Source organism: Hyla sarda, chromosome 1 (genome assembly GCF_029499605.1).
Source record: "Hyla sarda isolate aHylSar1 chromosome 1, aHylSar1.hap1, whole genome shotgun sequence".
Lineage (NCBI taxonomy): Eukaryota > Metazoa > Chordata > Amphibia > Anura > Hylidae > Hyla > Hyla sarda.
The window spans coordinates 570,352,747-570,375,542 of NC_079189.1; the positions used below are offsets into that span (position 1 = coordinate 570,352,747).

A 22,796-nucleotide genomic window follows, 5' to 3' on the forward strand; every position below is an offset into this window, starting at 1 on the left:
AAAATAGAAGGCACACCACCCGAGAAGGATTGGTGTAGACACTGGACCAGCAGGGGTGCACATGTCCTAAAAATGACGAATACAATGATGAATGCAGACAAGTGGAAGTGGGAAAACGGACTGAAAAGTGGAGTCACAGAAGTGCTTCAAAAAACTTGGAATAAATTATGTTCCTCAGAGAAGGCTCCAAGATGGGAATCTGTCAAAAGGAGGTCATCCTATCTGCTGACCTGTCCAAAAAAAATCACATGGTCCAGTGATCTCCAAAGAGAAGAGGCAACAGCAATCTTCCAAGCAACTCTAAATCACTTGGCTCCAATTGCAAACGAAGCCATTGGGGCACTGACTAGAGACCCAATAGTACCTCCTGTTGAAGTAGAATCTTCCTTCTAGGAATCTGTGCACAATGGTGACCGTTAAAGAGAACTTGTCAGCTCTATATAATTCTCAAATAGCTAAAACAGATGATACCTGTCTTAGCTGATGGCTGTTTGCAAAGTTATGAAAATATGTTTTCCTTGCAAGTTTAAATACAACAGAGGCGGTGCTGAGCTAGACAGCATGCTTGCCTTCTTCCTCCCCCTCCCTCCCCTGCATAATTGATGTACAGGCAGTAAATGAGGTCTATGTATGCTGCAGCTTAACCCAGTCTCTACAACTCGAGCATAGAAGTAAAAGGAGATTTTAAGTCTTTGTAGCCATCGGCTAAGAGACCAGTATCATTTGTTTTATCTCCCCTTTCGCAGCTGAGCATGATATGGAGCTGACAGGTACCCTTTAAGGCTTTCTTTATACATTTTGAGTCATTGACTTGATCACATAGAAAAGTACTAAAAATTATCCCCATTTAGTAAAGGTTTCCATGCATTCTCAGGACACAAGGACTTGATAAAACAAGTGAAGCAGGAACATGTTATGCCAGGAACAACACTCTTCTGGAGGCTCAGTATCAGGTGACCACAATATTCTGTGGCAGTATTTACCAACCTGTCTCAAGCTCTTCAAAAAGCTATAATTCCCTACACGTCCTGACAGCTGAATCTGTCGGGGCATGATAGTAATTGCAGTTTTGCTACAGCTGGAGAGACCCAGGTTGGGGTAACACCGGTCTACAGCAAGGCAGGCAGGACCTGTGGAGAACCCACGGGCCACTTGTATATGCTATTGAACTTTACATAGAGAATAGAAAAAAAACATTCTTTAGGTAGCAGAGACATTACAGACAGTAAACTTAAGAAAGCAGGTTATAGTACAGAACATTCTTTATATATTCAACAGGAAATTCTAATACATTTCATACAGTCTATAAAAAGGAGGCATCTTATTGAGGCACACACCGGGTGAGAAATGTTACAGGGGAAGGGGTAGTATAGTCGTGACGCGGGAAGCGATGTATGGACCGGACCTACATCTACTTGCATAAAAATTATAATACTTTGTAGGGTCTCTGTCAAAATACTCCATCTGCATCATATTAGAACAGCATATATATTGGTATCAATAGGGTTCAAAAGACATTGTTCATTTGCCCTGATGTATAAGATAGCTTTTTCTAAATTTCATCCCTCCGTCAGGTGGGGAGGCATGCAAATGGTGCAGACAAATATGTTTTTTTACAACAACATTCTGCATTCAGCCAAGCTTTGGTAGAAGGACTTGGTTAACCATCAGCCCCCTTGGTGTTTTTCGTAAGAGACTCAACTGCGGTAAGAGGGCCGTCGTTTAGTGCAATTCGAGAACAATGAGAATTTATTTAGGGGTGGGTGGTGATTAGGACTGGTTAATTTCTTGATCGGTTATGTTGTTACCATTTTCTGGGAAGGTGTCTGGGAAATTGTTATTTAATGCAGATGGAGGGAACTCTAAGGTGTCAACATTCTGGTAACTGACGTACGAGCCGAGAGCCTGCTGGGGGAAGGTGGGACTCTCCTGCCCTGCCACAAATGTACTCGATGAGCTGCTTGGCGTAAAGCTCTGGCCGCCTAGGTGCAGCTTGGTGTCGCCGGGCTCCAGCTGCTGCTTACTCTCCTCGTCTGTGTCTAGTCGGGTCAGTTTCTCTATCCACATACGGAACTTCTCCTCTGTCTGTCTCTGCATCTCTGCAAAACAGTTCATAGCTTCTTCCAGGACATTGCCTATGCAGTTCCTATCCCACACGGTGCCCCTTTCAAGCAATCTTGGAATATCCCTGGGCGTTCCTGCAGATCCCCCAGCACGGTTGAAGCCAGCTTTAAAGACATTGAGGGCCAATTGGGTAAGAAAACATAAAAGCAAGCAAGCAGACAACATATCAAGCTGTGTTCATCCAGAGTAAACATGCCTTAGTATGAACACCAATAGGACGCACAGAACTAGTTTGGTATATGGGACGCCAATTTTTTATCTCCGCACAATCGACAGGTTAAAAAAAAATAAAATAAAAAAGACATAATGCAACCTCATGGATCATCTAACAAGGTAATGCTTTAGTATAAACTATAAGTGCAATAAAAAGATCAGAGGACACACTGACATAAATAGGCCGAGCTCGGGAACACACCTGAACTGAACGTTGAGTCAACCAAATGCATCCGAAAATTAGGTTGTAAAATCTTCTGAATCCATGATGGATTATGGGCCCAGTCTCAGGACTGAAAACCAAATATGAGAGCTGTCTCACCGCCCACGGTCACCAGGTCAAGGGTTACAGATAGAGCTCCCAGCAGGTCAGAATAGCTGTTTGCTGTGAGTTGTAGTCTTGCAACACCTGTAGGCCCAGTTTAATGATCATTGTTATGGAAGGTTACAAGGTACCCTTATACTGACAAGATCAATCAAACTGTCCCCCCTGCTGCAACCCCTACAGAGAAGGTAGAATATGTGGGGAAACCTGGCTGTAGGCCCAAAGAGGTGAAATTAGGCATTACAGGGTTCACTCATATTTGTGTTGTCTCTATATAGGACAGAACAGATCCAGAGCAAGAGATTCTCTTCGTAGCCCCACACTACAAGATTTGAGAATCCTTTTTTGAGTATATATATTCTTGTATACAAGAGGCAGTATTATAGTAGTTATATTCTTGTATATAGGAGCAGTATTATAGTAGTTATATTCTTGTACATAGAGAGCAGTATTATAGTAGCTATATTCTTGTACATAGGAGGCAGTATTATAGTAGTTATATTCTTGTACATAGGAGCAGTATTATAGTAGTTTTATTCTTGTACATAGGAGGCAGTATTATAGTAGTTTTATTCTTGTACATAGGAGGCAGTATTATAGTAGTTTTATTCTTGTACATAGGAGGCAGTATTATAGTAGTTATATTCTTGTATATAGGAGCAGTATTATAGTAGTTATATTCTTGTATATAGGAGCAGTATTATAGTAGTTATATTCTTGTACATAGGAGCAGTATTATAGTAGTTATATTCTTGTATATAGGAGCAGTATTATAGTAGTTATTCTAGTATATAGGAGCAGTAATATAGTAGTTATATTCTTGTATATAGGAGCAGTATTATAGTAGTTGTATTCTTGTATATAGGAGGCAGTATTATAGTAGTTCTATTCTTGTACATAGGGGAGCAGTATTATAATAGTTATATTCTTGTATATAGGGCAGTATTATAGTAGTTATATAAAAATCGGGAAGAAGAAAGTGAAAAGATCGCACTCACCCACTGTACACGGTGGATCGTAGATTTATTCAGAATGCAAAAAACAATTCCATATGGTGGAGGACGTGGAGGGGAAAAAGCCAAACGGACTAGTTTCGCACCAGCCGGCACTTTCTCTGACTGGGCTACATCAGCTGGCAGGAAGGGGAGGGAATTTCAAACGCAGAGACTGATGACGTAGGGGTATGTGAAAAAATGAAAGTTAATAAACATTAAAGCAGTAAAGCATTAGAAGGAATGGGACTGAATGACCGGCAAGATCTCAGCGTTTTTTTTATAAATTCGCATTATTTTTTCTAGTCCGCCCGTTCTTTTTGTCCTTATTTTTTATTTTTTTTTTATTTTATTTTATTCTCCACTTTTTATAATAATTTTGAATGTACGCCCAGGTGTTTATTAACTTTAATTTTTTCGCATACCCCTACGTCATCAGTCTCGGCGTTTGAAATTCCCTCCCCTTCCTGCCAGCTGATGTAGCCCAGTCAGAGAAAGCGCCGGCTGGCGCGAAACTAGTCCGTTTGGCTTTTTTTCCCCTCCACGTCCTCCACCATATGGAATAGTTTTTTGCATTCTGAATAAATCTACAATCCACCAGCGAGTACAGTGGGTGAGTGCGGTCTTTTCACTTTCTTCTTCCCGATTTTGATGACTTTTGATATCACACCTGCACCCCCAGGTACGGCAGTGCTTCAAATCTTCTGGATAGCCCTGATTGTATTGCCTCAGGATCTCAATATTTTACAGGGATATTTGCTATTTGGTCCCACTTTTTCTTTTTTTCTTGGACTTTTATAGTAGTTATATTCTTTTATATAAGGAGGCAGTATTATAGCAGTTATATTCTTGTACATAGTGGCAGTATTATAGTAGCTATATTCTTGTATATAGGGGGCAGTATTATAGTAGCTATATTCTTGTATATAGGAGCAGTATTATAGTAGTTATATTCTTGTACATAGGAGCAGTATTATAGTAGTTATATTCTTGTATATAGGAGCAGTATTATAGTAGTTATATTCTTGTATATAGGGGGCAGTATTATAGTAGTTATATTCTTGTATATAGGAGGCAGTATTATAGTAGTTATATTCTTAAACATATGGGTCCGGCCCTCCCAGGGAACAGAACGTCCCGATCCCTGCACGAAATGGTGACCAACATGCCCCCTCCATGTAGCTCTATGGGAGAGCCGTTCGGCTATCTTCGGTTCTCTTATAAAGATATATGAAGGGGGCCTGTCTGCCATCGCTTCATTGGGGGGGGGGGGGGGGGGGGGGTGGTCGTAACACTGTTCCCGAAAGAGCCGGGGACCCCATACAGGAGATCGCGGGGGTCCCAGCTGTTTGACCCCCCGCGATCTAAAACTTATTCCCTATCCTGTGGATTTGTATGTGATACTTTAATTCACAGGGTGAAATCAAACATTAAAGCTACACTAAAGTTATACTTTATTAGTTTGTACAAACATGTCCCTGTCAGAAGTGTGTGTTTAATTATTATGTATAAAAAGTAGTTAGAGAGCACGTGCTTTATGCATACACTTGTGACTCTTCTCTGGTAGTTTACTTGTACATGCTGTATTGTAACTTATTTTAATACATGCAAAAATACCAAGACAAGTCTAAGAGGGCCAATTTTAGAAAGCTATTTCCTAGCAGTATAACCACATGCTGGTGGTTCCCCTGTACAGTACGTCACCTGTTCTGCTCAATGGCCGGCTCAGTCTTAACATGGAATGACTGGTCAATGACGCCTGCAGGAGATGCAGACACGTCATCTGGAATCTGGTCGCTCTGGTTAAGGCAGGATAAAGAAATGTGTTGGTGGAGATTACCTCATCCAAAACACAAGTCATCTTGACATAACACATTTGTGACTCCTGTTAATCTACAATGGGATTATAAGGACACGCTCACGTGATTCACATACTCTTCCCTCCAGGCAACATCTCACCCTTTTATCATCTGGACATTTACGGTATAGTCAAAGGATAAGCAATAAATGTCCCAGATCAAGGGCCCTCAGTCCGCTGGGAAGCCATAACTCCAACTGACATTAAATACCCCTTTGCAGATATATATATATATATATATATATATATATATATTTATATATATATATATTTAAATATATATTTAAAAAAAAAATAATTCCCTATCCCGCATGGACTCCAAAACAGGGCAGTCTTTTACCGCTGAACGCTAATACCCCCATCCCTTCCTAGTCTCGGCAGTGATGGCTCGCTCTGACTATTACCAGCCACACTGGTGTCCACCTCAGTTGGTTCGTGGCTTAGCGCGCTGTCACTGTCTTGAGTAGTATGTACCGGAAAGTGGAGGTCAGGGTGTAAGATTATGGGTAGAGATGAGCGAACTTACAGTAAATTCGATTCGTCATGAACTTCTCGGCTCGGCAGTTGATGATTTATCCTGCATAAATTAGTTCAGCCTTCAGGTGCTCCGGTGGGCTGGAAAAGGTGGATACAGTCCTAGGAGACTCTTTCCTAGGACTGTATCCACCTTTTCCAGCCCACGGGAGCACTTGAAAGCTGAACTAATTTATGCAGGATAAGTCATCAACTGCCGAGCCGAGAAGTTCGTAACGAATCAAATTTACTGAAAGTTCGCTCATCTCTAATTATGGGGGATCCAGCAGTTGAATTACCTGTGATTAAACACTTAACCCCTATCCCAGCATTTCCCAACCAGGTTGCCACCAGTTGTTGCAAAACTACAACTCCCAGCATGTCCTGGGAGTTGTAGTTTTGCAATAGCTGGAAGCACCCGGGTTGGGGAACACTGCCCTAGCCTGTTAACAGGATTTTTTTTACTTTCTCTCTATTTTATTTGATTTAGTAAAATTAGTTTATTTTTTTCAATATTTTTTACATTTCTATTTATTTTTTTTAATTTTAATTCTTTTATAAAATTTTATACAAAATCTTGCTTTAGACTAAAGCGTCTCATACCCTGGGGGACCTGGTACTTCTATGTATCTGTCCACAATAGGCATGCTATATGTCACGTGACCCCGGGCAGCCAATCAATGCCACGGGACAAGACGTCACAAATATGGAAATGTATCACTTTGCTATCAGCAATGCTTCAGTTCCCAGGATGCTTACGGAGTCATGTAATCCATTCCTGACCCCTCGCAGCAGCTCATTTCCTTCACCTCGAGTCCAGTCCTGTCTGATATTCTCTACGGAACCTACTGCAGCTGTGGTCTAGTTACACTAAGATCTACAACTTCATGAAATTTTGAATCCCATGGGGAAAAAAAAACCTTTCAATTTTTATGGAAAAATTGTAAAGAAAAAAAAAAGAAAAAAGAAAAATAAGTAGTTTTATAAATTGAAAATCATTTCAGTGCTTAATGTTGGTCTCAAGATTAAACCAAGGAAGAAAATCTATGATCGGGGAGGATCACATTTTCTGTGATTGGGGGGGACGGGGGGACGGAACATATCTGTGATGATGGGGGCGGACATTGTGATGATTTGGGGGGGGGGGGGGACCATTACCTGTGATGATGGGGGGCCTATCTGTGATGGGGGGAGAATATTATCAGGGGGAAACATTATCTGTGATTGGCCACTATCTGTGATGATGGGGGGGGACACTATTTGTGATGGGAGAGAAGAACATTAATAGGAACCAGATAGATAAATGTCCATTAAGGCCGATCTGAAAGGGCAGAATAAATCAACTACTGTAATACCAACAACAAGGAGCCCGGCCACAACCAAACTGAAGCCTTTTTTCCCCTGCAGTGCCCCTAGAGACAGAAATATATTGCTCATCTTTAAAAATTCTGGATGCAAAGATGGTTGAGTCAACAAATAATCAGTTCACGTGCACAATCCATTCCCGATATCTACTTGTGCCCCAGTCGGCCTGCACTGGACTTGCAACAACCAGCCGCATCTTAAGTGTGAGACATATAGTAAAGAGCCTTTATGTGTCCTAAGATGCAAGTCACTAGACTGAAGGAGTTTACACCAGTCTTCTCTTGTAACTCAATGGAGACTACAGAAATACACAGCTGGGGACATCAGCACATGACTCTACAAAGATCAATGAATGGTTAGATTGTCAGCTCTGGTGTCTAGCTGATAAATGCATTAGGTCAGGGTAGACATCTTACCTGGAATCTCCGCTGTGATTGTCTTACTGCTCCCTGAAACCTCTTCATCCTCGTCCGATGAGCTCGTACTCGAGTCGCAGGTGAGGTCGCTGTCACTTGTACTACTGTCCTGCAGCAAGTTATACTTCTTCCGAGCGGCCGCCTCTCTCTTCTGCCTCAGCAGTCTGATCCTCTCTTTGTGCTTTTGGCTCCTGTGACCTTTAATCTTGGGGACCCGACCATTTTGCTTATCGCTAGACTGGCGATTTTTCTTGGCAGCCATAGTGGAGGTTTCGCTCTCTGACCGGGATCTCCGAGACTTGCGAGCCACGGCGGCTCCTTGGCTGGCATTGTTGCAGCCTTCGGTTATTGCTTGAGGACGCTGCGTCTGGTTCTCTTCAGCGGAAGACAATGTATCGGAGTCGGCCAGGTGTCCGCTGGAAGAAGGAGAAAGCATGCAGTGGTTAGAGGAGTCGCTCTCGTACACCCGGCCAGTGGTGGGTTTGTCGCTTTCCGTAGACGCCAGCTGAGACTCAGATGAGTCCCTTCTCAGTTCCATCAGCAGGCAAGGCATTGACGCGAGTCCGGAAGAGTCTGGGACGTCTTCAGCGCCATCTTTCACAGAGGGAGGCGTCTGTAGATCTAGGGCTCCTTCTTCGGCCTGAGAGTCCGCTTTCTCCTGGGTGACATGAGGAGGCACTTCAGAGTCTAGAAGTTGTTCATCCTTGCTGACTGCCTCCATCTTCATGACAAATACACAAGTGTGTCCAGTTTTCAGAGCATGGGGTATGAGCTGGAAGACTTCTTGTCAGGTTGTTTAGCAGCAGCTAACTCTGGCATAAACTAGAAACAAGGAGGAAAAAAAATATTTAAAGTCTAAATCACATAAAAGAAACTAAATAAATATCAATTATAATGACATGTCACTAGAACTGAGGTACCCTATTCAAAAATGTTTTTAAGGAGTACTTCATTGGAAAACTGGATTTTTTATTTTTTTTTTTAAATCAACTGGTTCCAGAAAGTTAAACAGATTTGTAAATGACTTCTATTTTAAAGGACATCTGCAGCGGTAACAACTTATCCCCTATTCACGAGATAGGGTATAAGTGTTTGATTGTGGGGGTCCGACCGCTGGGACCCCCGTGATCTCCCAAACAGGCCCTGGCATTGCCACTCCCTATGGGAGAGGAGGGAAGGCATGAACGCTGCATCCCTGCCTCTCCCATAAAACTACAGAGGAGACGTGTCGGCCGCGGAGTCATTCTGTCTGCCACAATTCTTCTGCGATTTTCTCCCCACTATTTATTTTTACCAGCATACAAAATGACTTGTCTCAGATTTTTCCCAGCTTGGAATGTGGCCGAGACTTGACATCACTAGTCAGCTGGTGACAAGGAGCCTGTCTGCTTTAAAGGGTGGAAGGATCAATCGGCAACTAATGCAACAGCTGATTGAAAACCACAGGTCTTTTGTTTCAATGGGTGGGGTGGCTGATGTGTGAATCGGAGGAAATGGCATTGTGGGATTTGTAGTCAAAAAAACATAAGTCAAACAGGAAATACAAGTTCACAAAAAGCTAGCCACAGTGTTATGGTAATCTCATGACATAGCCATTTATCCCCAAGACAAGCACAGATCCTTCCTAAGCATGTCCATTACCATCATCCAGGTACGCACTAAAATCACCTTATGGTGGAGAACCCCTTTAACTGCTGTATGCTCCACAAGAAGTTGTGTAGTTCTTTTCTGTCTGACCACAGTGCTCTCTGCTGACACCTCTGTCCATGTCAGGAACTGCCCAAAGCAGGATAGGTTTGCTATGGGGATTTGCTCCTTCTCTGGACAGTTCCTAAAATGGACAGAGGTGTCAGCAGAGAGCACTGTGGTCAGACAGAAAGGAAATTAAAAAAAGAAAAGTACTTCCTGTGGAGCATACAGCAGCTGATAAGTACTGGAACTATTAAGATTATTTTTTTATAGAAGTAATTTACACATCTGTTTACCTTTCTGGCACCAGATGATAAAAAAAAAAATTATAATTATATATAAAATTTTCTGCAGATTACCCCTTTAATCATAATATTTAAAATTGTAAAAGAAATCTAATAAAGCACACAAATTAATGAATCCCTCATGTTAAAAAAAAACACAGCAAAGTAAGTGTTCACAAAGACAATTACAATGGTTTGCCTGTCAGTACGTCACAGCTCATGACATAGATAAGCAGAGGGCTCCCGTTAGTCAAAATACATCACAAAGAATAATGAAGGAAAGCATGCACAAGTAAAGCCTTTTCTTAACACGTTTCTATGCTAGCATCCTGTAAATTCTGACGCTGAGACTTCCTCAGAGAAACATCATGCAGGTATGCAGCCAGGCATAACAGAGCGCCAAAAGCAACCAATGTATTTACATATGTCACAAAGACCACAATAAACCCTAAATAAGGCAACAGGCATCACACCACAGCCATATGAACTATAATGGACGGTACAGTTAGTCCAGGGGAAATAAACACACTGCGCTGTGGGTGCTTGGTCATAGGAAGCATAATAGCTGGCACAGCAGTGGCAGAGCTTCCAGCAGTGTACCCGGGAACAGCTGTGGGCCAAAGGCTGTCCAGACATGCTTGGAGTTGTAGTTTTGCAACAGCTGGAGGCATCCTGGTTGGCACACATTACCATAAACACTAATGGTTTACAATGCATTAAAAATGATATATATATATATATATATATATATATATATATATATATATATATATATATATATAGATATATAGATAGATAAATATATATATATCACACACACACACACACACACACACACACTGTACTAGTGTGTTAAAAAAAAAAAAAAAAAAAATCCTTCCCATCACACCCATGGCACAGATTCCTGGCCTTACCCCAGAGGTGTCCAAACTGTGGCCCTCAACATGTTGCAAAACTACAACTCCCAGCATGCCCAGAAAGCCAACGGCTGTCCGGGCATGCTGGGAGTTGCAGTTTTGCAATATCTGGAGGGCCACAGATTGGACACCACTGCCTTACCTTGACAATACAATGGCTCTAAAAAAAATTTAAATTAAAAAAAGTATCTCCTGAAATACTCCAATTTACCTCTGCACGCCCCATACAATGGTGTGGCCAGAAGCAGCTGATCTTCTCCTTCCACCAGTACAGGACTAACCCTACAAGATAGGCTCATTATGACCAGATAAGCGGTTATATAATAGGAGGAAGAGGCTCATCTGGTGACAGGGTGCACACCGCCGGCCCACTATACGTGCTCCTTGTATTATTTGGCACGTGCGGCGACTAATAGAACCCAAGATAAATAACTCCTTGGGGGAAATGAGTCATTTGGTGAGAGATGTAAGGTGCTGCTCTCACGGTAATAAAGCAAGAGATGAAGTGGGCCGGCCCAGACAGGGAGGATGAATGTGTACTGACAGGCTCACCGCACTACAGTCACCTTAAAAGGAGTAGTCGTGCATTACATATACAGGGGCACCACATCAGAGTCTACCAATGACACAATCTACCATCCCTGCCATCTGCAAGACAGCAAAGCAGCTGTAAAATAAGGATTTCCATTAAAAATGCACTAAGAAGGGGTACCCCCCCCCAGAGAAGATCATTAGGGGGTCAAAGCTGCCAGAATCTATACATTCTCCATGCAATCGCCACAGTTGCACCATTGCTCCAAAGCAGTGGTCTCCAAACTGTGGACCTCCGGCTGTTGCAAAGCCACAACTCCCAGCATGTAAGAAACTAGTATTTCCTTTATTTTTAAATGACCAGCACGATTTCTCAGTTTTTTGAGATGTGACTGTTTTAACTTGTTTTCCACAAATTTTCCAGTTATATTTAGATTTTTTTTTTTGCTGGTACAACAATAACGCACTTATCCTGTATGTAGCTACCCGGAAGGTAGTTTTCCCAACTGTACGTAGGGGCCACCCCTGAAGGTAGTTTACCCCATTGATTGGGGCAACACCCCAGTGTAGGTAGTTTGACCTTTTTATGTAGCCTGCCCCCTAGAGTTAAAATGGTTGCTGTAGGTAGCTTGCTCTGTATGTATGATCCCCTGTAGGTAGTCTGCGCTCTGTATGAAGTGGCCCCATCTGGGCCATAATGACCTGGCGCCTGGGATTTGTGGAGCCCTGTTCTACTGTGTTTCTGCTAAAAAGAGCAAGGAAGATACATATACTTAGGGGGACAGGGTATTATAATGCATTACAGAACTATTTAAAATAAAGTGTCCTTTAAAGGGTACCTTTCATCAAAACAAAAATTGATATATTATAGATTACTGTCAGCAGAATAACTTTCCAATAGCATGTTATTAAAAAATATGCTTCTTTCTTTTAAATTTTCCACTTTGAAAAATAAAATAAAAATGACCACTAGGGGTCTCCCTACCAGTCCTGGCCACAAGCTGCTTTTTTTAAATTTATTTATTTATTTTTTTAATAGATTTCAGACTCATGCTGGAGTCCTAAATGTCAGACTGCAGCTGGGACACAGACAAGCTCAGCACGGCTCAATTGCAGGAAGCAGTGCTAAGCTAGTCTGTGTCCCGGCTGCAGTCTGACATTTAGGACTCCAGCAGGAGTCTGAAATCTAGAAAAAAAAATAAAAAAATACAAAATATTTTTTTAATAACGTGCTATTGGAAAGTTATTCTGCATATAGTAATCTATAATACAAAGTAAAGCAACAAATGTATCCAGCTCACCCTCTGTTGCTGCGCTTGGACTGGACCGGGGAAAGACCGTATGACATACAGAAGGAAGAAAATGTCCAGCGCCAATCTCGTGAAAAGGAACTTCTTTATCGTGTTGCCATAGGAAACAACAAGGACTCAAAACCAGTGACGCGTTTCGGCGCAGAGGGCCTTAGTCATACATGACTAAGGCCCTGTGGGCCGAAACAAGTCACTGGTTTTGAGTCCTTGTTGTTTCCTATGGCAACAAAATAAAGAAGTTCCTTTTCACGAGATTGGCGCTGGACATTTTCTTCCTTCAGTAATCTATAATATATCAAAAAAGTTTGATGAAAGGTACCCCTTAATGGCCATCTGGATCTCATTCTCCAAGAAAAGACAGAACAGCAAGACGACAGATGAGGGTCTTTTTATATGATGCTATGTATTGTTCATGGTGGACATCACAGCGATCAGCTCCTTCAGACAGATGACCAGAGGGGGCGCCAAACCCTTGTATAGGGGTGGTTGCAGAAAAAAAATGCAGAACAGCAGAAGATCAACCTGTAAGTGTGAACAATGGCAGGTACACACCTAAGGGGAAAAGCACAACAGAACAGGTGGCTGGAATATCATCTTTACAGCAATATGGCCGTCATCCAGCTTTCTAAATAGTGTCTAAACTAATGCGTTCCAACTAGGGTGGCTTCAGCTGTTGCAAAACTACAACTCCCTTCTGCTGTCCGGGCCTGCTGGGAGTTGTAGTTTTGCAACAGCTGGAGCCACCCTGGTAGCAATCTCTCCCAAGAGGTTCTACGGAGACAACCCCCCCATCATACATTCTATATATAGAGCGACATGAGCTGCAGTTCCGTTACTATGTGCAGTCCCTGAATCCCCGATCGAGATGTTACTGCCGACACCCTTGGCCTCGGCTATCTATAGGGACCTCGTGGAATAGTATAGTACCAATGGCGGCGTACGTGCACAATGAGCCATGATCTGGGCCAGTCGGTGCCCTCCTATCATGGGCCGCCGTGAGTACAAGATACAGCATTAAGGGTCTCGGGGGAATGCGAGTAGAGACATAAGGTTACAGCACTGGGGTTTCATGAAATAAATACACTCCACATACAGAAAGTTCACAGCCAAAAGGGACACCGGAGCTCTGCCGACTGAGGGGCATTGGCTCAGAGTATTTCCTTTATAAAACATTAAAGGGTCGGATTTTCATTGCAGTCGATGCTCGGGAGGGGAAGCGGCGGCTCCATTAGCTAATCTGCTTGGTTTCCTATTTTGAGATGTGATCGCTCTTGATGCATGTGATGTTAAGCTGAGGCCAGAACGGCTACAAATGTGCTAAATGCTATTTAAAGCTGTATTCTGCCAGAAGCGTCAGAGCGGCTCCCACTGGGGAAGCCACGACTTTAATCTAACAGTCAAATAAAGTTAAAAGGAGTACTCCGTTTTTTGTGCCCATTCGTGTACACTCATCACTGGTCGTACATATCCATTTATTTTATCCCAGCACAGCTGCATCAACGCTGTTCATTACTGTAACTGGGTCATGTGATCACCAGTCTGACGCACAGAAACTAACATGGCTTAATGTGCCAGTTCCTGACCCCTCCACTCCCAGATCTGTATACTACTGCTCTCTCAATGGGATCAGGACATATAGTAGATATACACCTCTCCTCCCAGCTCTGTATACTGCTGCTGCTATGTCTATAAAATTAGGATATCTTTAGTTACCCACCTGTCCTCCAGCTCTATCTGTATACTACTACTGCTGCTATCACTGCTATCTCTTTGGAATGAGGATATATAGTAGTTATACACCTCTATTTGTATACTGCTGCTGCTATCGCTATGGGATCAGGATATAAAGTAGTTGCACACCTCTCCTCCAGCTCTACCTGTATATTGCTGCTATCTCTATGGGATCAGGATGTATAGTAGTTTTTCCTCTACACAAGCTTTATTTGAATGCTGCTACTATGGAGGTTAGGATATAAAGTATACAACTCTCTTGAATTTCTTGCTCTCTCTTTTCAGTTTTTTCTGCGACTTTCCTAAAATACCTGCACAACAGGTGCTATTTTATTTTATTTTTTTCATTTTATCAGTGATTTTGGAGAATAGCAACAGAAACAGCCAAACTGCAATAAAACATGTGAAAAAGAATTCAATATGTGAACATAAAACGCCTTACTTGTAATTATAGGTCAAATCACTTTCACCTCAAACATGTCTGAAATCTCCTGCCTGCCACATCAGCTAAAACAGGAAAGCACAAGGCATACACAAGAACCTCTACATTATTATCTGACAGCCTATGCTGCAAAAGAAAAATAAAATATTAATATAAAAAAAAAAGTAAAACATTTCCCAGAGCGCTCCTTTAATGCATATATGTATGAGGTAGTTAATGGGATTCCCGTTTTCGCACAGACACTAGTGATAACAAAAGCTCTTGTAATTTTTACCACTAGGTGGCAGTCAGTAGCAGCTTCCGATCAGAACAATGAAACATTAAAGAAGTAGTCCGGACTTTAGGATAGGCCGTCCATATTAGATCTACAGGGATCTGACTCAGCACCCCACTGATCAGCTATTTGTAGGGGCCGCAGCCTCTTCCATGTTTACCTGCACTCATACTCGGCAGCAGCGCGATGTACTGCTGTGTTGCCCTGTTCAGTTAACAGGGACAAACCTGCAGATCATCATGATGCTGGCAAACATTGTAGAGGCAGCGGGAGCACCACTTCAAACTGTATTAAATGTAAAATTGACCCCATTTACATTCTAAGGCAGCTCTTCGCAACCATGGTGCCTCCAGCTGTTTCAAAACTCCCAGCATACCCAGACAACAAAAGTTGCTGCGTGTATCAATGGCAATGTTAGACCATTCAGCAGTGCCTACGTCGCCTCCTAGTGGTGACAACAGTTTCCTATAACCTATACAAGAGTAAGGCTGGGTTCACACCATTTTTTTGCAATGCAGTTCCCGTATACGTTTTCAATGTGAAAACCTTATGGAACTGTATTGAAAACCGTATGCATTGACTCTCCATTGAAACCGTATGCCAAACGGTTGTGTCCATTTTGCATCATGTAAGGTTTTGTCAGGTTTTTTTTTTCTCCCGTACCCAAAACCGTAGCCTACCACAGTTTTTGGTCCAGGTGAAAAACTGTATTGAAGCATATACTTTATTATTTATTTAACATGGGAGTCAATGGGAACCGTACAGAACCGTATGTGCGTGTGGTTTCATCCGGGTTTCACCATACGTTTTTTTTCTTGGAATTTCAATCAAACAAGTGAAACTTTATTCATAACGGAATGAAAAGTTAAAGTATACTTTTTTTTTCCTTAAAAAAACAAACATGCAACCGGACATTTTTCAAACCATATACGGGTTAAAATTTCTATACACATTTTGATACAGTTTAGTCAGGTTTTGAGAAATGAGTTTTTTGTAATCAAAAATCTGATATGGGAACTGTATTAAAAAACGTGGTGTGAACCCGGCCTAAGTGTGTGGAACAGCCTGTGCTGAACTCAGTCCTATTTGCATCTTTCTTGTTATTACTTTTTCTATGGTGGACATAGGCGAGGGTCAAAGCCAGTCTGTATTTCCCAACCTGGGGACTAGATATGAGCGAACTTACAGTAAATGCGATTCGTCACAAACTTCTCGGCTCGGCAGTTGATGACTTTTCCTGCGTAAATTAGTAAATTTGCCGCAGCTCAAACTTGCAGCCGGATACTTACTGTAATCCTCCGCCCATGCGAGTGTACCCTGTACGTTCACATTGGGGGGGGGGGGAACATCCAGCTGTTGCAAAACTACAACTCCCAGCATGTACGTGAGTGCATGCTGGGAGTTGGAGTTTTGCAACCGCTGGACGCTCCGTTTTGGAAACAGTGGCGTACCAGACGTTTTTCATTTTTATTGGGGAGGGGGGCTGTGTAGGGGTATGTGTATATGTAGTGTTTTTTTACTTATTTTATTTTGTGTTAGTGTAGTGTTTTTAGGGTACAGTCGCACGGGCGGGGGGTTCACAGTAGTTTCTCGCTGGCAGTTTGAGCTGCAGCAGAAAATTTGCCACAGCTCAAACTTGCAGCCGGATACTTACTGTAAACCTCCGCCCATGTGAGTGTACCCTGTACATTCACATTGGGGGGGGGGGGGGAGAAACATCAAGCTGTTGCAAAACTACAACTCCCAGCATGTACGGTCTATCAGTGCATGCTTGGAGTTGTAGTTTTGCAACAGCTGGAGGCACACTGGTTGTGAAACACCGAGTTCGGTAACAAACTCAGTGTTTTGCAAACAGTGTGCCTTCAGCTGTTGCAAAAGCTACAACCCCCAGCATGTACGGACAGCGGAAGGGCATGCTGGGTCTTGTAGTTATGCAACAGCTGGAGGCATACTACTTTGGCTGGGGATGCTGAGGACTGTAGTTATGCAACAGCTGGAGACACACTGGTTTGCTACATAACTCAGTGTGCCTTCAGCTGTTGCAAAACTACAACTCCCAGCAGTCACCGACAGCCAACGAGCATGCTGGGAGTTGTAGTTATGCAACCAGCAGATGCACTACTACAACTCCCAGCATGCACTTTAGCTGTTTGTGCAAGCTGGGAGTTGTAGTTACACAACAGCTGAAGGTACACTTTTCCATAGCAAAACTACCACTCCCAGCATGCCCTTTTTGCATGCTGGGAGCTGTTGCTAAGCAACAGCAGGAGGCTGTCACTCACCTCCAACGATCCAGCCGCATCACATCAGCCCCTCGTCGTCGTCGCCGCTGCTCCTGGTGCCCCGATCCCAACATTGACGCCGGGGATCGGGGTCCCCAGCACCTGGGGTGCACGTCCCGCACCCGCTCACGTCCTCCGGAAGGGGGGCGGAGCGGGTTGCGGGAGTGACACCCGCAGCACGCGCCCTGATTGGTCGACCGACGAATCAGGGCGATCGTGAGGTGGCACCAGTGCCACCTCACCCCTGCAGGCTCTGGCTGTTCGGGGCCGTCAGAGACGGCCCCGAACAGCCTGTAATTCCAGGTCACTGGTGACCCGATTGACCCGGATATGCCGCAGATCGCTGGACTGAATTGCCCAGCGATCTGCGGCCATCGCCGACATGGGGGGGCATAATGACCCCCTGGGCGATATGCCCCGATGCCTGCTGAACGATTTCAGCAGGCATCGGGCACCGGCTCCCCTCCAGCTAGCGGCGGGGGGCCGGGATTTGACAGGACGTACTCAAACGTCCTGAGTCCTTAAGGACTCGGAAAAGGGGCCGTTTGAGTACGTCCTGCGTCCTTAAGGGGTTAAACAAAATCCACCTCTCTAGCGCCACCTATTGGAAGTAGCTTTCTTGTACGTTATGGCTGATTCACATGACATCGTGTGTGTCAGGCACCGACTGATTCACTCAGCGTTCAGAATGCATCATCTCCATAGACAGCCGTTCACTTCCATAGGGATTTCACTAAAGGAATAAACATGATCATTCTTTTAGCAGAGTCTGAGATCCAGAAAACTCTAGTGCCCAGTAATGTTTTAAGGCTATTTTTGAGGTGGTCCTTATAGATTGTAAGCTCTTGTGATCAGGGTCCTCACTCCTCGTGTCCCCTATTTCCTTATAGATTGTAAGCTCTTGTGATCAGTGTCCTCACTCCTCTTGTGTCCCCTATTGCCTTATAGATTGTAAGCTCTTGTGATCAGTGTCCTCACTCCTCGTGTCCCCTATTTCCTTATAGATTGTAAGCTCTTGTGATCAGTGTCCTCACTCCTCTTGTGTCCCCTATTTCCTTATAGATTGTAAGCTCTTGTGATCAGGGTCCTCACTCCTCGTGTCCCCTATTTCCTTATAGATTTTAAGCTCTTGTGATCAGTGTCCTCACTCCTCGTGTCCCCTATTTCCTTATAGATTGTAAGCTCTTGTGATCAGGATCATCACTCCTCCTGTGTCCCCTATTGCCTTATAGATTGTAAGCTCTTGTGATCAGGGTCCTCACTCCTCCTGTCTCCTATTGCCTTATAGATTGTAAGCTCTTGTGATCAGGATCATCACTCCTCCTGTCTCCTATTGCCTTATAGATTGTAAGCTCTTGTGATCAGGATCATCACTCCTCCTGTCTCCTATTGCCTTATAGATTGTAAGCTCTTGTGATCAGGATCATCACTCCTCGTCTACTATTTCCTTATAGAGATTGTAAGCTTTTGTGATCAGGATCCTCACTCTTGTGTCTCCGATTTCCACCACCCCTCATTTGAACTAACAGTGTTTCCCAACATGGGTGCCTCCAACTGTTGCAGATCTACAACTCCCAGCATGCCCAGACTGTCTGGGCATGCTGGAAGTTGTTGTTTTGCAACAGCTGGAAGCACCTTGGTTGGGAATCACTGCTCAATAATATTTGATTTACTTCTACATTTACCCTCACATAAATGCTGCAGAATATGCTGGTGCTATAAACATACCATGCATAAAATTGCAGTCTTACACTACATGGGCTGAGCTATTAAAAATTGTATAAATGGTGAACAGAGCCTCTACAAAGGAAGAAAACAAATGAGATAAAGAAATACTTGTTTGTATAAAAAAAACCAATAAAAAAAACCAACCATGATGGGCACTACTGGTGCTTTAGAAGCGAGCCAAAAAGGGACGAGACAACCCTTTAGGGTGAAAACACATCAAATGGTGCTGTGGTTTGGAACTGCATTACGTCAGTGTTCAATAGTAAGTAATGGAGGAGTCTCATGCAGTAATCCCATAGTGTTGGATTTTACGTGTGTGAGATCACACAGGGGGTGGCTCAGCACTACCAGGCAGTGATGTGGAGGGCTCACCAGTGATCCTGTACATGAAGACCTACTAAATGACTCATTTGCATATCCATTAGACATTATGTGTGACTAAAAGAAAGCTATCAATATGTTCATTGTAATATGAGAACACCCCTTTATTGTCCCACAACGGTAGGGTCAGAATGTAATGCGACATATAGGACCAAAACAACTAGTTAGAAGACATTGAATTATGAGCATTGTCTCTCTAGGGCAGTGTTTCCCAACCAGGGTGCCTCCAGATGATGCAAAACTACAACTGCCAGCATGCCCGGACAGTCAAGGGTTGATAATAGAGATGAGCGAACTTACAGTAAATTCGATTCGTCACGAACTTCTCGGCTCGGCAGTTGATTACTTATCCTGCATAAATTAGTTCAGCTTTCAGGTGCTCCGATGGGCTGGAAAAGGTGGATACCGTCCTAGGAGACTCTTTCCTAGGACTGTATCCACCTTTTCCAGCCCACCGGAGCACCGGAAAGCTGAACTAATTTATGCAGGAAAAGTCATCAACTGCCGAGCCGAGAAGTTTGTGACGAATCAAATTATTGTAAGTTTGCTCATCTCTAGTTGATAACAGAATAACAGCTGGTATTCAGCCCAATAATATATGCAATACCTTACAGAGCCTCTCTCTAGACTGGTGTTTCCCAACCAAGGTGCCTCCAGCTGTTGCAAAATACAACTCCCAGCATGCCCGGACAGCCTTTGGCTGTCCGGGCATGCTGGGAGTTGTTTTGCAACAGCTGGAGGCGCCCTGGTTGGGAAATACTGCTCTAGGCTGAAGTAGCTAATAAAACAATAGTCAACACGTTTGCAGCAGCTGATATCAGAATAACAGTCTGTATTCATCCACTACAGAGCCTCTAGGATGCAGTGGCTGACAACAGAGAATAATAGTCTGTATTAAAAGGGTACTCCAGTGAAAAACTTTTTTTTTTTTTTTCATATCCACTGGCTCAAGAAAGTTAAACAAAAAGATTTGTAAATTACTTCTATTAAAATATATTAATCCTTCCAGTACTTATCAGCTTCTGAAGTTGTGTTGTAGTTTTCGGTCTGACCACAGTGCTCTCTGCTGACAACTGTCCAGAGCAGGAGAGGTTTGCTACGGAGGATTTGCTCCTACTCTGTACAGTTCATGAGACAGACAGAGGTGTCAGCAGAGAGTATTGTGGTCAGACTGAAAAGTACAACTCAACTTCAGCAGCTGATAAGTACTGGTAGGATTAAGATATTTTTTTTTATAAAAGTAAATTTACAAATCTGTTTAACTTTCTGGAGCCAGTTGATATGAAAAAAATAATAATAATGTTTTCCCCTGGAATACCCCTTTAAGCCTATAGGATAGGATATGTATTACCTCTCTAGGATGCAGTGGCTGATAAAATAGAAAAATAGTCTGTATTTATACGTTTAGCAGTGTTTTACCTCTCTCTAGGATGCAGTGGCTGATAACAGAACAACAAGCTCCCTATAGTAGACATTTTACCTTACAGAACTCTCTAGAACAACGTTTCCCAACCAGTGTGCCTCCAGCTGTTGCAAAACTACAATTCCCAGCATGCCCGGACAGCCGAGTTTTGCTACAGCAGGAGGCACTCTTATCTGGAAATACTGCTGTAGGATGCGGTGGTTGATAACATAGAATAGCAGCCTGTTTCTCTATAGTAGACGTTTTACCTTCTCTCCAGCATACAATGGCTGATAAGGCTGGATTCACATTGCAAATTTGCCATACTGTTTTCAATCTGTTTTTCTAAAGAAAACCTTAAGGCAAAAAAAAAAAAAACTGATGGAACAGTATGGGGAAAAAGTAAACCATATACTGTTTTTAAAAGTGCATACAGTTCAGTTCATTTTTATTAAAAAACTATTTTGTCCATTTTTAATGGGAGGGGTGTTGGGTGGGGACTTTAGGACGTCTGGAACCGTATACTTGTGCGTTTCCCATTGATGTCAATGTTAAAAAAAAAAAAACGTATGCGGTTGCTGTACGTTTTTTAAACCGAGACAAAACCATGGTCAACCACGGTTTTGAGTAGGGCTGGGCGGTATATCGGTTCATACCGAATACGGACATTTTTGTGCTGCACGATATGAATTTTAACCCATACCGCAATACTGGTTTGGCCCCTCCCCCCTCGGGAATGAATTAGCCCAGCGCTGTCCCCACATTGGGGAACTAATCATACGTGACCCGAGAGCACTGACCCCCAATTAATTATCAGCCTAGCGCTGTCCCCATCGGGGTAAATACTCACGTCACCCGCAAGCGCTGCCCTCCTCTTCCTCCTGTTTGTTGCGGCCGCCTGACACTCTATACCAGTGGTCTTCAACCTGCGGACCTCCAGATGTTGCAAAACTACAACTCTCAGCAAGCATGCTGGGAGTTGTTTTGCAACATCTGGAGGTCCGCAGGTTGAAGACCACTGCTCTATACTGTGTGGTATCCCTATGCCCGGGCTGCAAAAAATAAACAAAACAAACTTTATCTTACCTCCCGTTGGTCAGGTACCGGCCTCATCTGCTTCCTAGGGAATGGAATGTCGGACAGCCGTCAGCCTATCACCGGCCGCAGCGATGTTCCACCTCGGCTGCTGGTAGGCTGAGCCCACTGTCATGTAAGAAGCCGTCCAGATCTCCTTACATACATGACAGTGGGCTTAGCCTATCAGCGGCCGAGGCGGGACATCGCTGAAACCGGTGATAGGCTGACGGCTGTCCGACGTTCCCGTCCCTAGCGTAAGGCCGACGTTGTTTGTTTACCTTGTGTCAGTGCCGGCGACTGCAACAAACAGCACGAGGAGGGCAGCGTTAGCGGGTGACATGTGAATATTTACCCCGATGGGGGCAGATACCGTTATATACCGTGAAACCGCCTAAAGTTACAAAAATACCGTGATACACACATTTGGTCATACCGCCCAGCACTAGTTTTGAGTACAGGAGAAAACAGTATTGCAAGCAAACCGTACGCATCCGGGCGCATAGGGTTTTCAATTATTTGTCTATGTATACGGTTTTCAATACGGTTCCAAACATTTTCAATAATGAAAACGTATACGGGAAACATACTTGAAAAACGTGGTGTGAACCCAGCCTTACAGAGGAAAATAACCTGCATTTATACATATAGTAGTGTTTTACCTCACAGAGAATCTCTCCAGCATATAATGGCTGATAACAGAGAATAATAACCTGCATTTATACGTATAGTAGTGTATTACCTCAGAGTCTCTCCAGCATATAATGGCTGATAACAGAGAATAATAACCTGCATTTATACATATAGTAGTGTATTACCTCAGAGCGTCTCTCCAGCATATAATGGCTGATAACAGAGAATAATAACCTGCATTTATACATATAGTAGTGTATTACCTCAGAGTCTCTCCAGCATATAATGGCTGATAACAGAGAATAATAACCT

General features: G+C 43.3%; 1 protein-coding gene across 3 annotated transcripts in view; it reads right to left on the reverse strand.

Annotated features, from left to right (window-relative positions):
• Positions 1 to 22,796, reverse strand: part of ARK2N (arkadia (RNF111) N-terminal like PKA signaling regulator 2N) — a 47,409-nt gene that overhangs the window by 23,097 nt on the left and 1,516 nt on the right. For 2 of the 3 annotated variants that reach the window (XM_056543439.1, XM_056543457.1), the window contains exon 2: positions 7,807 to 8,628. In XM_056543439.1, the coding sequence (XP_056399414.1) occupies positions 7,807 to 8,533 (727 nt within the window). In that variant the 5' untranslated portion in view covers positions 8,534 to 8,628. Of the gene's footprint in view, positions 1 to 602; positions 2,229 to 7,806; positions 8,629 to 22,796 lie in introns of those variants that run through there. The other variant, XM_056543448.1, reaches the window with a different exon arrangement.